This window comes from Melospiza melodia, chromosome 6 (genome assembly GCF_035770615.1).
Source record: "Melospiza melodia melodia isolate bMelMel2 chromosome 6, bMelMel2.pri, whole genome shotgun sequence".
NCBI classification, from domain to species: domain Eukaryota; kingdom Metazoa; phylum Chordata; class Aves; order Passeriformes; family Passerellidae; genus Melospiza; species Melospiza melodia.
In genome coordinates, this window is record NC_086199.1 from 72402421 (window position 1) to 72419112 (window position 16692).

General features: G+C 41.1%; 1 protein-coding gene across 1 annotated transcript in view; it reads right to left on the reverse strand.

Annotated features, from left to right (window-relative positions):
- The window catches only part of LOC134419942 (cytosolic phospholipase A2 epsilon-like), a 44607-nt gene extending 34430 nt beyond the window's left edge, over positions 1-10177 (reverse strand). Inside the window, 5 exon segments of the mRNA XM_063159544.1 lie at positions 438-478; positions 1533-1664; positions 2140-2276; positions 5505-5577; positions 10064-10177. Of these exon segments, the coding sequence (XP_063015614.1) occupies positions 438-478; positions 1533-1664; positions 2140-2276; positions 5505-5577; positions 10064-10177 (497 nt within the window).
- Positions 10178-16692: the final 6515 nt, after the last annotated feature.

Here is a 16692-nt window from a genome sequence, read left to right on the forward strand (position 1 = left end):
CCTGAAACAGGCAAGGAAAAAATGATAGGTAGGAATGCTTACACACTCAGAAAGCCTTCTGAAATGTCCCCAGGTAGATAAATCATAGAATAGTTTGGGTTGGAAAGGATCTTTAAAGTCATCTAGTTCCAATCCCCTGCCATGGGCAGGGACAACTTCCACTAGACCAGGTTGCTCAAAGCTCCACCCAGCATGACCTTGAGCAGTTCCAGGGGTGGGCCATCCACACAGCTCTCTGGGTAACTGGTACATGCATCGTTGAGAGCAGCTAAGCTACAGAACAAGCTAATCCATCAGGTGTTGGGGACTGCAGCAATAATGCAGGAGAAGGCTGAAACTTTTTTACAGAAATACCCAAAGCATGACTTCTAATACTGTTTTGTTTGTTTTATCATTAACGATTTTTGCATTTTTAAAATAATCTCTTTATCACTTACGCAACCTCCAATTTGAATTCAACCTCTAGCTCCTCCGTGGCCTGAAAGCAAGAAGAAGATATTAAATGAAGTAGCTACATAATACTTTGTCCTTAGTCTAAACCACAGTCTGATAGGCAATATTGAAGTTACTGGTTGCAATGAGTAGCCTGTGATAAATACTTCAGACTGGGTGGCCTGAATCAAAAATTCAGCCAGATGATCAAATGATTCCTTCCTCATCTCCTTCTGACTTCACAATATCACCAAAACAACCTATACTTCTTAGTGTGAAGCTGCTGCAAAAAAACAATTTGCAACTTCCTTTGTTTTCTGAATTCCACCCTTTCCTTCCAACTATTCCTGGCACTGTCCTGCCATGACTTACTGTACTGGCTATTATCTTGGAAATTAAACATACTTTACACCCATTACTTTACCATAATAAACAGAGAACAGTGAGTGATTCAGAATTCCTATTATGCAACCCCAAGTAAGGCAGTGTTGATGTGTACAAGCTGATTGTGAACGACCTAGTTTGGATACCAGAATTTCTCCCTGGTAGCAAGAAGTTGTATGTGAGATATTTTGCTGGTCTTATCCTTAGATCTCAAAGGGAATAAAGATTATTTTTCCCATTTTATAGATGGGAAACTAAGAAACAGAGTGAATTGTCATCCATTTATAGTGGGATATACACAGGGGTAAATTCGCCTTTTGGGGTGGAAGAAGACACAAGCAAAGGGGCAGGGCTTTATGAATTATGGGAATTACTCAGGTTATGAATTACACTGTGAAAAAAAATATGCAGATTATTCACCCTGCAAGAGCTGTATGGCCTTGGTGTTGCTCAGAGGTAGCTCGCAATTAGATCCCTCCCCTACCTACTGCACTGTTTCAGTCCCATGGTCTTTAATAATTTTAAAAATATTGCAAAGAAGAGTTCAGACTCTCAAATTCATATTTTTAATCACATTTTTGTGGTTATAATTTGAATGGCAATTAATGCACTCATTACTGGGATAAGTAATCTATGGCAGGTTCAGAAAGATTTTGAGACTGTTCTGTAACTCTCCACTGGTTTCCCAGTTGCTTTAGTTGCTTAGTTGCACTCACGTTTGGGCTAGGTTTGAAGTACAGGATCACTGTTCTTTCAAGTGGAAGTTTAGCAGTATCAAAGAGTGCACAGAGGAGATGGTCATCTGGAGTAGCAAAATCCTCATCATACACCGTGAGCTCCAGCACGTTCTGGAAAAAGAGGGAGAAGAATTTGTTATTGTTTCTCAGGCTAGACATCATTAGCTCCAGGCAAAAAGTATTGCTGAGGATAAGCTTGAGAAGAAAAGCTGAGAAATTAAACATTATCCCCCTTTAGAAAAACATACTTGAACAGCATATTAATTCTTGTCTAGTTCATTTTAATTGCTGTAATGAAATACATTGGCTATACCTATACAACAGCTTGGGTAACTCCCAGATTCTGTATCCATCTGGCACTGACCTGTCTCTTGTTTCCTTAAAACTTCAAAACTGAGCTCGCTTTCTGGCCCTCCCACATAGCACCACTGAACAGGCACAGGAACTCTGTCATCTCTGCTGTTAAATGCTTTGAGCAGTCCTTTATTGTGTGCCATCTCTTAAACAATTCCTGGGCATGGTTCAGGAGATACATACATACACAAAATCCTCAGGCTGCTTCAAGCAGACAACTTTGGTTCCTTACCTTGACCTGACTCTGGATTCTGAAGTAGAAGGTTTCGTTCCACACTGGATTGTCAGAGTTTCTCACAGTTTTCGTGCGTGACCTTTCAGACGTCGCAGTTGGCAGCCACAGGGACACGTAGCAATCAGCCTGGCTTACTGGGCAGGGGAGAGGCAACAAATCAGCCTGGCTTACTGGGCAGGGGAGAGGCAAAACAGTTGCTAATTGGCAGAGGCAGCAGAGCTACAGGACACTGGAGAGGTTACTGCAGCAACTAGTACCAAAAACAAGCATAAGTTATTAAAGATAGAAAAGTCTGATGCCATGTAACTTTCCACGACTCCCTTCTGAGAGGGAAAAAGCACTGACCACAAGATGACCTAGAAGAGGAGGTGGCTTCTGTTCTTCCTTGTATGAGTTGCACACAGCACTGATATTGTGCATTAAGAAAAAAACCACTGAGAATTTTTTCTTCTAGTCAGCCACTTCAGTTTCTCAGCCAACAAGCTTTCCTGTGCTCATGTGTGCATGCACACACACAAACACACACACTCACCCTGAGCTGCTCTCTGATAAGAGGGGTTGGAACCTTCCTCCACTTTTTGAGAACAACTGCAAAAGGTCTTCATCTCTGCCTTGCCCTCAGTGATGTTCTTTGTGAGGGTTTGTGAAACGAGCTGCAGAACTACGCCTGATGTATGTGATGGCAGAGGCTTCCTCCAAAAGGAGCTCACTGAATTAGACATTGGAATTTAACTAACTGCCACCTACAGGGAGAAGGGGGACCAAGTCTCTCTCCCAAAAGGCACCAGAAAGTTAGTGAAAGATTTTACATCCTTTTTCTCACCTAAATTAAGGTATATCTCAAACAGCTACAGACAAAAATGCCATTTACTGTGTTTCTTCTTGGAGGTTATGCAAGGTACTTCGGCACCTTGAAAGCCTCTCTGATGCAGTCCTCAACAAAAAAATTATCAGCTGTTATGTAATGCAAAAGGTAACTAGCTTTGAGAATTATGTCCTGTGATGTGAGACTTTTGAGAGAGACGTGATGGCAGCAGTAAATGGAGAAGATCCTTCAGCAGCAGGTAAGGACTCTGCAGGCAGAGCAGGGAACAGGAGCTTGTACACTGACCTGTGGGGAAAAGCAAAATCTTGCCTGTCTGCAACAAGCATTTTTTCTCTTCTTCTTCTCCTTCCTTCTCCACCAAGTTTTGCCCCATGTCACCCTACAGCTACTGACTCTCTCAAACTGGTTGGAGGCTGCATTTTATGCTGTTGAAAGTGTTCAAGAAGCCTTGCTGCTTTCCTGTCCAAGTGAGAAGGAAAAATATCTGGAACTGCTTGAAAAATTATATATGAATTGTGATCGGTCAATAGATAGCTCAATGATCGGTTTTCAATTTTTTAACATTACAATGCAGAAACAACACCAATGAAGTTTAATTCTGTCAATTGTTTTTTCTAAAAAAAGCTGTTGAGAAATTAGCATATTCCTACTGAATAAAAAAAGAATTCCTCCACTGGAGAAGTTTGTTTGGAAAATATTGAGTAGACCCTAGCCTTCTGCCTGTCTTGCTCTACTTCACATTTCAGATCTTAGTTTGGCTTTAAAAATGAGATTCTGACAGCAATTTCACTGTACTTATCTAGAGTCATTACATCTGCTTTAATTCTACCTTCCCACGACTCTTGTTTCTTAGCCTCCTTGTGAAAAATTACTCCTTATTCACCTTCTTTGCCTCTTCTGTTTTGTTGCAAGAGCTTCCATGTCCTCCTCAATAATTTCACTTTCACACCTAAGGACTATAGACTCTTCAGTCCCTCTGGATGTAAAAGTTGTTTCAAGTTATTTTGTTTCCTCAACTGTTTTATTTTTTTAATTTTAATCTAGGAAATTCCATGCAGACAATAATGCTTTGAAGAATTTTGAAATTGCAAAAATATGTATTTGAATATATTTGGATAATCTAGAAGTAATGCTACTGATTTTAAAATGCATTAAAGGTGATTTTTTGTAACTACTATATGACTTTGGCTTTATCACTTCAAATCAATGACAGACGGCTGTTTGGCTGGCAAGCACTTTATTCTGCTGATGTGATTCATCATTCCTGTATATCTTAACTGTACTTTGAGATACAAAGCATATCAAGCAATCCTTAATCAAGCAATCCTTAATTATATGAGTAGGTGCAGCCAAACTAGTCAGCTGTGTATTTAATGCAAAATGTTGCCTCAGTTCTGCTTGCACAATCTGTTTCTACAACCTCATTATTTGCCTCGTTGCCTGACACACAGCAGATCTGAGACGAGTCCCTGATGAGACCTTTTTGTGTTCTTGCTTCACCACTCGTGTGCCACAGCCATGGAGCAGGAGGGAGGTGCAGAGCGTGCAGCCCAGTGGTGTGACCCAGGACACAGCTGTTGTCTGCCTCACTCAGAGCTGTGACACAGGGAGCTCCTCTGGTACATCTTCCGGAAAAACAACCACAGGGTACGGCAGGAGCGGTACTGCATGGTAAATCCAGATCTTTCTCCCTCAGAAAATCTTTGCTGACTCTTTGCGTGCAAGACATTATGGAGTCAATCACTGCTGCTCACAGCAAAACAGCAGAATCAAGAGACTCGTGAGGGTTACGCTCAAACTCAAGCCAAGCTCACACTAAAACTAATCTCGGCATCCTTTCACATAGCTCTATTTTTTACTCAAACAAAACAAACTGTTGACTTGTCTATTTTGTGTGGGACACCTCTCCACAGCACATATGTGGATAGTCCATGTTCTTTTACAAAACAGTGCTGTTTTCCTTTCCAACTTACTCCCTTCCCACCACTTTCCTGCCACATGACTCACACTCTTGCTCAACTGGATGTCTGCTGCAGAAGCCTTAGAAAGGACCAAGCATCCAGCACTCAGTTAGTATGTTTTTTTAACTGTCCTCAGGGTAATTAATGATGGCATTAGCCTGCTCGTAATGATCATAAAAAGTTTTTCCCTGTTCAATTCCTCTTTGTCAGAATCAAGACTGAGGATGTTGAAAAGGTTTGCTCCTCCCAGCCACATTTCCCAAGGTGCTACAACCCATCAGCAGAATTACCCCTTGTTTTTAAAAACATGGAATGGAGTCTTTCATCTACCTCTGTCAGAAACTCTCCTTTCTTTGACAGAAAGTATTTATTCCCAAAAGCGCATTCAAGTGTTGAAACGAGTCAGAAAGCACAGGGAGAACAATGAAACAGCAGCAAGGACTGGCCTTGTTTATAATAATTAGTTTACATAAACACTGGGCTATTTCAGAAACACTAAGAAAAGGCTGTTACAAAATTATAAAAGATCTAATTTGCCTGTTTCCTGAGTTACCACTAAGAATGGAGATACTTACAGGCATCCACTCGCTGGAGATTTCTCATCCGGATGATCCTTACCGTCAACAGGTAGCAAGGAGAGGATTCTATCTAGAGAGGAACAGTAAAAATGGGGTCTGAATAAGCCTTTGGTGGGAAAAAATTTCAAATGTGCAAACTACCTGGGTGCCACAAAGCATAAATACAGTTGGTAAAACTTGGGCCAATTATCTCACTATTTTGCAGAATGAAGCTTCTGCTGTTAAAAATGTCTTAACATTTTATATATTTCACTGTCTTTTTGCTTTGTTACTCTGAGGTTCCAGATTGCTCATCAGAGCAGAAAGGACTCTGAATTCCAAAAAGGAATAAATCCCTGACAATTTACACAGCCTGTGAGATGCTTGCAAAACCTTTCACTCTGAAATTGCTGAGTCTAGTCTACAATGTAACTACAGTCTCTTGAACAGATTAAATTCACTGGTGGGTACCATTATGAAGTTGTCAAAATGCCATCAATCTTAGTCAGAGCTACAGTCAATCCCCCTAGTAACCACCCATATGGTCCCATAGCATTGAAAATAAAATGCTGTGGAGAATATCTGTTGTTGTGGACTCCCATGGGATAAACCCAAAGTATCACTTTTTAAGAGATGTTTTTCTGCTTCAGAAACATTGATTTACTGCAATTTACAATTGCACAAGAAAAAGAGTAATAGTAATGTGAGCTTTTGTAAACCACAACTATGAGATAAGCCAACAGCTACAAATTGTTACCTAAATATTTAGGATCCAAAGATTTAGGTATGGGTTGCCCTTGGAGAAAAATAAAACATACAACCGTCCTCCAAAAAAAAAAACCATAAAGACTGAAAGTGCTAAACTTCCTTTGTTCCCTTTAAATATATTTGCCTTAATCTTCTATAAAACAAGTCTCTCCAGCTTTTGTGGCTGCAGGGACCTCTTCCTATTTATTATTAGAAGATAAATGTGAGTTCCTTCTTCTAAGCAACGCAATTTCCTGCTGGCTCATTCCATAAACCTGTCTCTGGCTCAGAGCTATATGCAAAAGGTTATTTTGACCAAGCCAATAAATAAATCAGCATTTCCTGTGGCTGTGACACATGGTTATTTCCTCACACTCCTAGAAACATTTCCATCTGCATAAGTGGTTAAAGCAGAGCCCCACAAGTCATTCTTTTTGACAATTTCTATTTTTATAAACAGGTTTCCTGTCATTTAGGAGCATCCTTCTATTTCTATAGCACTTCAGAGACTTCCTATAACCATTATAAACAACCAGACAAAATAGATGTTAAGACAGAAACTGGAAGAACCTCACTTGAACCAATTTTTTTCTTCCTCAAGAGAACAGAGAAAAAGGGTCTTATTTACAGATGGAAAGGTAATTATGCCTCTTTCATCACAACAAATTACTTTTCCAATATGCAATTGGAATCCTCTATTCTTTCCTCTAACATATCATGTTATGTTAAAATCTTTTTACAGAGTTCTTAAAAACCATTGCTGCTTCCACCCCTCTTATATGTGTCTCAAGAAATTGATGACTTTTTTCTTTTTTTAGTGCTTCTGGAAATTCAACCAACAAAATCTATTTACCTTCTATTTTAATTGTTCTCAAAAGAGAAAAATCCTTACAGAAGCTGCAAAATTTGCAGACAGCTGGTGGAAGGATATGTCCTCAGAGCTACCTCGTGCAAAGACACTGGTTCAGATTTTAGAAACAGTATTATCCACGTTAATACAGTTCTACACCCTGTTAATTTACCTTTCTTCTCAGCTGGGTAATGAGCAAAGTGGATCACCATACTCACATGTTAGGAATGAGCTTAGGGCACCTCAGCATATGCCCTAGAAGGCAGAAACTCATTGCTCCTTAGGTTCTGCATAAACATGGAGGAAATTGTAGCAGGCATTTATCTCCAAAGATTGTGTAAGGTGGTGCCAGCTCCTGGATCAGCTCTGGCAACACTTCCACTGACAAGCAGCATTGCTTGAGTGATAACCAATGAATTCATTGTTAGCAAAGCCATTTGTGATTCTTAGATAGCAGAAAACTTAGGCTGGGTTTTTTTCTTTTAAAGAATATTAGATGGTTTCTGCCATCTGACCGCCTTCTTCCTGATTCCCATGCAATGACTTTCCACCATGTTAGCCAGATTTTCCCTATCTGGCATCGAGAAATCAATTCTTACAGACACAGGATTCACAAAAGGATTTACTGAAAAGGATTTACTGAAAAAAAAACCAAAAAATCAGTGGCTTAGAGAAGCTGCAGTAATCAGGACCTATGCTTGGACTAGGGGAGAGGCAGATGCCACCAGGCAGTTCCCTGAGGAAAGGCAGGAGCCAGGCGTCACTCCTGACAGCCCCAGCAACAGCCAGTGGTGGTAGCAAGGACAAGAGGGAGGGTACAATGCACCCGGGGATCAGGCCTTGCCAGTTCTTCTGCTCCCAGGAGGATTTGTCATTTTAATTAATTCCGGTAACATCTTAAACAAAAGAAATGTATTTAAATAGCAGCTGGGACAACTATAACATGATGCACCAGGGTCTAGTTATAGAGACAAAGAAAATAGCAGTCATGCATGTATAAAACAAAAGACAGAGGTTCTGTTATTCTGTTTGCTTAACACCTATTATGATATCTTTACCAGAAAAAAAAAAGCTGCTGCTTTTTAATGAGGTTCCATATACAGAGACGTTTCCACCACAGCAAATTGCCAACTTGTCAGCTTGTCTTCAATTTGGTGTTTCCCAACTCGTGCTCTTGTGTGTGTAACATGCAGTATGCATGCAGTATAGCACTCTGAGGTGCCTCTGCATGAGTTGGCTGTATAGTGCTAGTTTCTCTGAAGTCCCAGGGAAATGAAGTTTTACTGGGATTCTCCAAACAGCAGCTCCATCTAACGTAAAACCTCATAGTCTCTTCTTCTGATATTGTAGCTCTTCCCATAAAAAAGAGCAACATGGTATGATACTTGGCACTAAGTTACTACATTGGTATAAGTCAGGGATTCCTCTGTCATGTGAATGATACCCACTTTCTCCCAGCTGAGGAGTAAGAATTTGAAAACAGAAATTTTACTGTCATGAGCACTCTGGTGATGCAGGCTGCCTGCATTCCTGGAACATTTGTGCCTCTGAAGCCTCTTTAAAGTCATGCTTATATTCAGATGTAGGTATGTGTGGCATGCATCCATCTCAAGAAGCACTGCTGTAAATTACTCCACTAGTTTAGCTGTGTAACACATCCTGTCATAAGTGGCTGTGGAGCTCTAAAATGGCAGGAGTCCTTAATGAGCCAAGAGTCCATGAGACCAGAGGGTGACTCTACTTCTGTATCTTTTTCTTTTTTTTTTTTTTTTTAACTTGCTTTTCTCTCAGTAGCTTTCTTTCTTCAGCCTTTAGGCTTCTTCATCTAACAGACTCTGCCAGCATGGACAGCTGCTAGCTACATCTTTCCAGCTTGTGATATCAATAGTATGAACATTCAGCCCTTCACTTACTGTAGATTACCCCAGTCAAACAATTCCACAACAGTAAAGTCAAATGTGTGCTGGGTGAATGCTTTTAAGGTTTTTTTTTTAGTGTTGGGTGCTTGGTTTAGCATAGATAGCAGAATATTGTAGCTGCCTTCCCAAAACAGAGACCAGTCATCCAACAACACTTGACCCAGAGAAGAGAACTTACTTTTGAATCTTTGTGAGCAGTCAACACATCCTCAGACTTGACTGTTCCTCTTTTTAGATTGGTATTTATTCCAAAGCAGTTATAAACTAACAGAAGAATAATGCAGAGAGCCTGAAATTCACATTCAATTTGTGTGTTTGAAAACTGTATCATCACCAATAAGCAGGCATCCTCCACCCAGATATTCAGCTGTTGATTTTCTACATGAAATGTGGAATGTGTTTCACCAGGTCTCATGAGTAGGTGGTCTGTCTCATGCTAGGTGCAAAACTGTGATGAGGAAGCAAAGAGAACTATGTGCAACAGTGTGCCAGTATTATTACCTATTCCAGTGCAATTGCACTACATACTATTCCACAAACCATCCTGCAAAGATCAGACAAGATTTAAAACACCTCTAGCACAATCAATTTACTTTTACAATGGCTGAAAAAGCCATTTCTACACACCAACCTGAAAAAGAGTGTGTTATCTAAGGAACCCACGGAAAAAAACTTCCTCTCTATCCACACATTTTTCCTGCAATCACCCAGTAATAATTCCTCTATGTGTTTCTATGTCATCTACTAGCTCAGCTGCCTTTCCTGGCAAAGATCAATTCCTTGCCTTGTCTAAGGTATTCCTGAATTCCTGGCTCAGAGAAGCATTCTGCTGAGATGAAATCACTCCCAGGATGTTGCAGGGCACTCCTTTCTTCATCTCCAAGTGCTAATTTAACTAGATGGTAGCCAGAGACCAAATCACTCCTTGCTGATGGTGCACCTAGAGCTGGTGGTGTGTGAAAGTCCATCTTGAGCTGTCTGAAAGTCAGGTCTCCTTCAAGAGTGTGTGTGAGTTTTTCACAGTTGCACTCAGGATGCTTCAGGCCGTGAACATCACTCACCAATCCCTGCCCCAGCTTGCTGCAGCCGTGGGATGCTGCGGGATGTGCTGGGATCCCCGTGGCAGGCTGCCCAGACCTGCTGCTCCTGGCCGCCTCTCTGAAGTTCTTCCTCATTCTTGACAAAATCAGGCTCCACGATGGAAAAGATGCTCTAATTGCTTCCTTCCTTCACCTCCTCCAGGCTGGGGAGGGCACCTCAGCCGAGGGCTATGGGGCTGTGTGTGGGCAGGCAGGTGATGCTGATGATCACTGCTGCCACAGCAGTGCTTTTCAACAGCTGTGTGTTTCATGGGCTTTGTTAGTAACATTTCTTCTTCTTCTTCTGATCAGACCACCTTTTCATCAGGAGTAGCAGAAGTCTTGGTTGGATACCAAAGAATTTAAAATGCCAACACCCAGGTGGAAAAGCCCCTTTCAGGCATACAGCCACAGTAACCCTGGTTCCAGCAGGGAAAATTTTTCCACATCCAAAGGAACATGACAGGTATGTGCAAGGTCATAACAATTGTATGCTTCAGATGATTGCTTCCTCATCATATATCCATCATTGTACTCAGAAAACTTTGGAGGAATGAGACTATGCACATTATACTGTGCTTGAAAGACATTTCCAAAAACAAAAGCTTCAAATACTGATCAACATAAGATGAATACTCTCACTGCCCAGTGATCCCATAAATGCAGACATGTATAATTATATTTAATAAATAAAAGCATTATTTATTATTTCTCTTCCTTGTTATATAACTCTGCAGAGATGTTTTATTTGATTGATAACTCAGGCTAATTACATAGCCCTGTTAATAATACCTTCACCTTTTAGGGTTTGCACATGTTTAACAATCAGACAGACTCCTTCAGATTTTGAAAAATAAGTCTATTTGAAAACTCCAACTGTTCAACTGAATGTTCAAAATTATTTCCATATGTAAAAATGTATCCAGAGCAATAGGATAGTCCACTCATTAAAAAAACCTCAGCGTCTTTTTATAGTGCTCTGCCCTCCCTAAGTAAAACAAATATGACAGAAAAAAACTAGGCTGAGCATGAAGCATCTGAGGGTTGAGACTCTTTACACCTAACTCCAGGTAGCTGTAAAATTAGTGTTTGTGTCTAACAGCTGTTTAACATTTCTGGATTCTCATCCTAAGGTAGACATTACCACAGGACATGCATCACACTCTGAAAATCTCTCTTTCTGACTACTAATTCTCAAGGGCATTTATAGGGCTATCTCAGGTACAGATGTTTTGCACTTTTGTTCACATTACCGAGCCCAACCTGCACCAGGAGCAGATGTCACATCTGGCTCTGCAGCGTGGCAGCTCCCCACCCTTCCCATGATCTCCAGAGCTGCTTCCAACTTCCAAAACCCAACAGGAACCAGAGCTCCTGTTTTGCACAAGGGTCAAAGCTTAACCTGTCCCTCTTCTGTTTAAGGGCTGCAGCTGTCCCACCTGCACAACCCTGAAAGAACATGAAGCCCATGTCTGGCAGGGAAATGAGGTATGACTTGACTTGAGATATGATGCATCTTAGCCTTATTAAAACATGGCTCATGGTGAATTTAGAACTACGCATCCAATTGTTCCCCTCCCCTTCCTTCACATGCATTATTATATGAAACCTGCTGCAATCCTTAAATATTTTAGTACAAACACTAATGTCTGAAATACCAGAGCTGGCTCTGCCTGTTACTGTAGCATGGGCTTAAGTACCAGCCAAGGCCCAAATAATACAGATTTCTTAATGCAGATAAAAATCAGCACGTTGGTGTAAAGATATATGCAGTTGCTGGCAAATGCTGCCAAGAGGTTTCTAACAGACAATCCCTCTGAGCAGGCAGAGGCCTCATGTTTAAGTCTTCTGGTAGTTTCAGAGATGAAAAATTAATATTTGAGAAAAAATTAGGAGGACAGAAAAATATATATGCATCCTTTACATGAATGAATGATTGTTGGTGTAGCCAAATAATGATCATACAAGTGCATAGGCTGAAGTGTGGAACTCTGAACACATTTGAAAAGAGTCCTCTGTAACCACATGCAAAAACAGCTCAGTCCATCACCAATGCATTGTCAGGAATTTTGTAATTTTATAATGTAAAAAGTAATCCTTCAGTGTGAGACAGTGATCTAGTGGTCTAGAAGAAGGTTATGGATATATCAAATTATTCTTTTGGTCTGCTACTGTCACATCTGTCCCCTTAAATTTCATGACTCTTAAATGTCATTGATCTAAGTCTGTATCCTGAGCACACAATGGAAAAACAAACACATCACTATGTGGGATTAAGAAATGGAGACAAGAAGTTACTTGTCATATGTATAATTATCCTAAGTAATTATAACCCAGGAGTTCAAATCTTTTTTCTTTCTCTCATTGTGCTTTAAAGTTCCTGACCCCTTGCAAGGAACAGATATTATACCAAAAATTTATCAATATTTTTTTCCACCTGTTTTTACTATCTACAGTATTCTTCATCCCACACATGGTCCAGAATATTAGTATCTTCCCAGGCTGGAGATACGAGACATTGTAACTTAAATATTTGCAAGATGAAATGCCACAAAGACCTTAGACTTATTATATAATATATTCTGTGAAAATACAGTATAATTTTTTAACACCACTATTTTTTTTAGTAATAATCCTAATACTGAGAAAACACAATAGCTAAACTTTGAAGAGTGCATGTGAAAAAACAAAAAATTCAGTGAATATGAATAAGAATTTGTTTAAATTTGTGAGCATCCAAACTGCATCAGAACTACACAGCTTATCACAAAGCTCACCTGTCTGCCTGTTCACAGTATGATTTCAACTTTCAGACTTTTCAGTTTCATTTTGCCTCCGTAGAACTTGTCGGCATAGACTACACTGCAAATTTCCACAGAATTATCTGCCTCAGAAGCAAACACTTCATGGGACAAAATTGTTATATGAATTACTCAAACTTCTCCATTGACAGTAAGGAAATAATGCCCAGACTCACCACACAATACCAGAATGAAAACTCCCATCAAAACCAGTAATTTCTAACAAAAAATAAATCTTTGACTGGCACTCATGCCCCAGAAATAGCCCTAGCACATTCAAGCATCACTCCTTTTACAGAATCCCACTACAGTTTCTCTCCTGATGGAGCGCAGTGGTCGTGAAAGATCAGGGTTCAATAATCCAGGACTCCCTCATAAATTGCAAGGATGGAGATCGTGCTACCAAACCCATTGCAGCAGAGCTGCAAGGTCTCACTGTTACTTCTGGGCCTTTAATTTACAAAAAGTATTGTGGGACAGAAAGCTCACCAGTGGATTTCTTGTACAAGAAAGTGAGACATTAAAATACTAAATATTCAGCCTGTTCCAAAGAAAATGTAACAAGGAATTAAACAATTATGGAAACTGAGCCACCTGGTCCACTTGAAGGTGTCTCTGCTCATCGCAGGAATTTGGAGCAAGGTGGCCTTTAAAGGGGCCTTCCAACTCAAACCATTCTATGTTCTATGAAAATTATAAACGTAAGAGGAATAAAATTATTCAAGCAATAAATTTAGGGGCCTTTCCCTTGTAACACTCAAGCTGTGGCCATCATTCTTTATCCTGCTGCCACCTGAGCCTTCTCCCCTTTTGAGAAAAACAAAACCCTTCACAATCTTTGGTTCTAAATTATCTAGGTCTTAATACCTTGAAATCACCTTGGTCTGCCCCAGTACCGTCGTCTTTCCTCCTTTGCCATTCACCATCTCCCAAGGAACCGAGGCCTGAGTTTCCATCCTGAAGAAAGGAAGAAAGAAACAATAAATGATAACGTTAAAACAACAGCAGCAGCATTGTCAGGATAGATAATTAATTTCTACTTGCAACAATTTATGATGAAACCTCGATTAGAAGGGCTGTTGGCTACACCCAGCTGCGTTACCGCACTCGCATTAATGAACAAACCACCACATGTTTTGTTGCACACTGGCACAAAATCCATGTCAGGGGTACCCTTTCAATGAGAAAATTAAGGAAGACCATCACAGCTGTAAGGTACCCAGAAGGTGTCTCTATCCAGTAAAAAAGGTTTTGCTTTTTGTTTTGAATGTGATCTTTTGGCAATCTGCTCTTACCAATATTATACCTCAGTTTAAAATACCCCAGAACATCATCTGTGATTTTGAACACAGAATGTGATACACTGCAGTTGCAAAATTTTAAATCTAATGTTTCAATCTTTTTCAGGAAAGAGAAGTTCCAAAATACTTCTACAGTGTAGGGTGCCCCCTTTTGAAGCACTTCATAGAGCACCATTAAAGGACAGTTTCTACAAAAAAATGTTGAAGCTGTTCCGCTTCTAAGTCCAAAGCTCTTCCTGAAGTGATGTGCCTTCATCCAGACAGGGAGCACATAGAACAGTGCATAATGTACTGCATTTAAAACTAAATGCAAATCTTGAAACGATGCAAGGAATGGAAGCAAAATTTTAAAAATTCAGAAAAAAAATGGGAATGTGTAAGTGAAACTGAATTCTCTATTCCTGGTCACTATCCTGTCCTTAACGCATTTTCAACAATAAAAAAATGGGTTTGACACATTATTATACATGCCAAAATCTTGCTATTTGTATAGAAGTATGAAATTTTTAATAAAAGTAGCATTTAATTGCAAAAAAAAAAAAAGCTGACAATTCAATCCCCTGAAGAAAGTTTCTCCCCTGTTCATTTTTTCCCCGTTCTTATCTTTTTTTGTCCCCTACTACTCTGACTTCTCTCATTTTGTATATGAAGATAAGATCTTTGGCTTCAGTGGATTCAGAAGGAGTTTTTCCACTGACAGCCTTGAAGAGAAAATTTTACCTTAAACTCCTTCAGGCAGAGGAACTGCTGTATAGTCCCATCAGACAGTAAATTTGCACACCAGCTTGAATACAAACACACTCACAAAGCAGGACTTTGTTTTCTGTCAAATGCAGAGGACATTAAGTGAAACTTTAAAGCTATTTTCTTACCTCTAGTGCATTTGATGGTATCATGGTCTTCCCTTTCATGTAGAAGAGTTCTTCTGGCAACTCCATGGGCTGCAATTCTTGGGACATATTTGCAGAATATACTTCTGACTCCTCCATGGGCAGGCATCCTTTAGACATGCTTTCAGGATATAGTCCTGGCTCCTCCATGGGCAGGCATCCTTTAGACATGCTTTCAGGATATAGTCCTGGCTCCTCCATGGGCAGGCATCCTTTAGACATGCTTTCAAGATATAATCCTGGCTCCTCCAGGGGCTGGAAGCCTTTAGACATGCTTTCAGGATATAATCCTGGCTCCTCCATGGTCAAGAATCCTTTAGACATGTTGTCAGGATACAGTCCTGGCTCCTCCATGGGCAGGAATCCTTTAGACATCTTTTCAGGATATAGTCCTGGCTCCTCCATGGGCAGGAACCCTTTAGACATGTTTTCAGGATCTACTGCTGGCACCTCCACAGGCAGCAATTCCAGAGATATATTTTCAGGCTCTGCTCCTGGCACCTCTGTGGGCAGCGGCTCCAGAGACACATTTTCAGGATTTACTCCTGGCACCTCTGTGGGCAGTGGTTCTAGAGACATGTTTTCAGTATCTGCTTCTGGTACCTCCACTGGCAGCACTTCCCAAGACATGTTTGCAGGATGTACTCCTGTGGGAGTCAATGACTTGTTATTTTATAAAATTACCCGAGGCCCCACCCATCTCATCTAAGTAGAGGACTGCCCTCCCACTGCGAAGGCAGTGGAGCACCAAGGGTAGAGTGCTCCAGGGAAGGACCTTGCAGCACCAGCACCACAGCCAAAAGGAATGTGGCACCTTCCTCTCCCAGCCTGCGCCTGCCCCACGGGTCCTGCCCTGCTGCCCTGCCACCCTTCTCTGTGTGTGGAGGTGCTGCCACCGAGGCCTGCTCCTTCAAACCCCTGCCCTGTGGGGGAGCTGGACCCTGAAAAAGGCCTGTGCATCTGAATAACTGGCAGTGACTTCCCTGCATGCTGGCACAGCCCTGTGCACTTTGGTGAATGTCTCCCCACAGGTGGGGGGACCTGAGCCCAGTGCCTGCAGAGGGACATGGCCATCCCCAGATCACTGCATGGGCACGCAGCTCCCAGCTCCTCCTGGGCTGCTCCTGTTCCCAGGGGAGAGAGGCCGTGGTGTGGGTGCAGGGCTGGGGCTTCATTTTGCAGAGGGGAGCTGAAAGTGGAGGAGGTGAATGACAGGATGGGAGCAGCAGCACCAGGGTGTGACAGGACAGCAGGGGAGAAGGGCAGACACTTCCAGGGGGTAGCAGAGGTCTTGAAGTCAGTGCTATGGCTCCAGGCATGACCCAGGACCACTGCTGCACCCAGCAGTTCCTTAATTATAGCAAAAAAGGCACGAGGAAATATCTAATAGCTGTGCAAAGCAGGTAAGAGTTATGCTTTTATACATTTTCCAGAGAAAGGCAGTTGAACTTCAAATGTCAACTGTGGGAAACTCATCTCAAGATGAATGCAATATAGGATCCAGTGGTTAAGTTTTATCACTTTTATTTTACAGAGATTTGTTCAACCAAAGAACATGAACAAAAGAGCAGCTGAACATCTCCAGGCTTACCCAATGGAAATTACCATCTTCAACACAG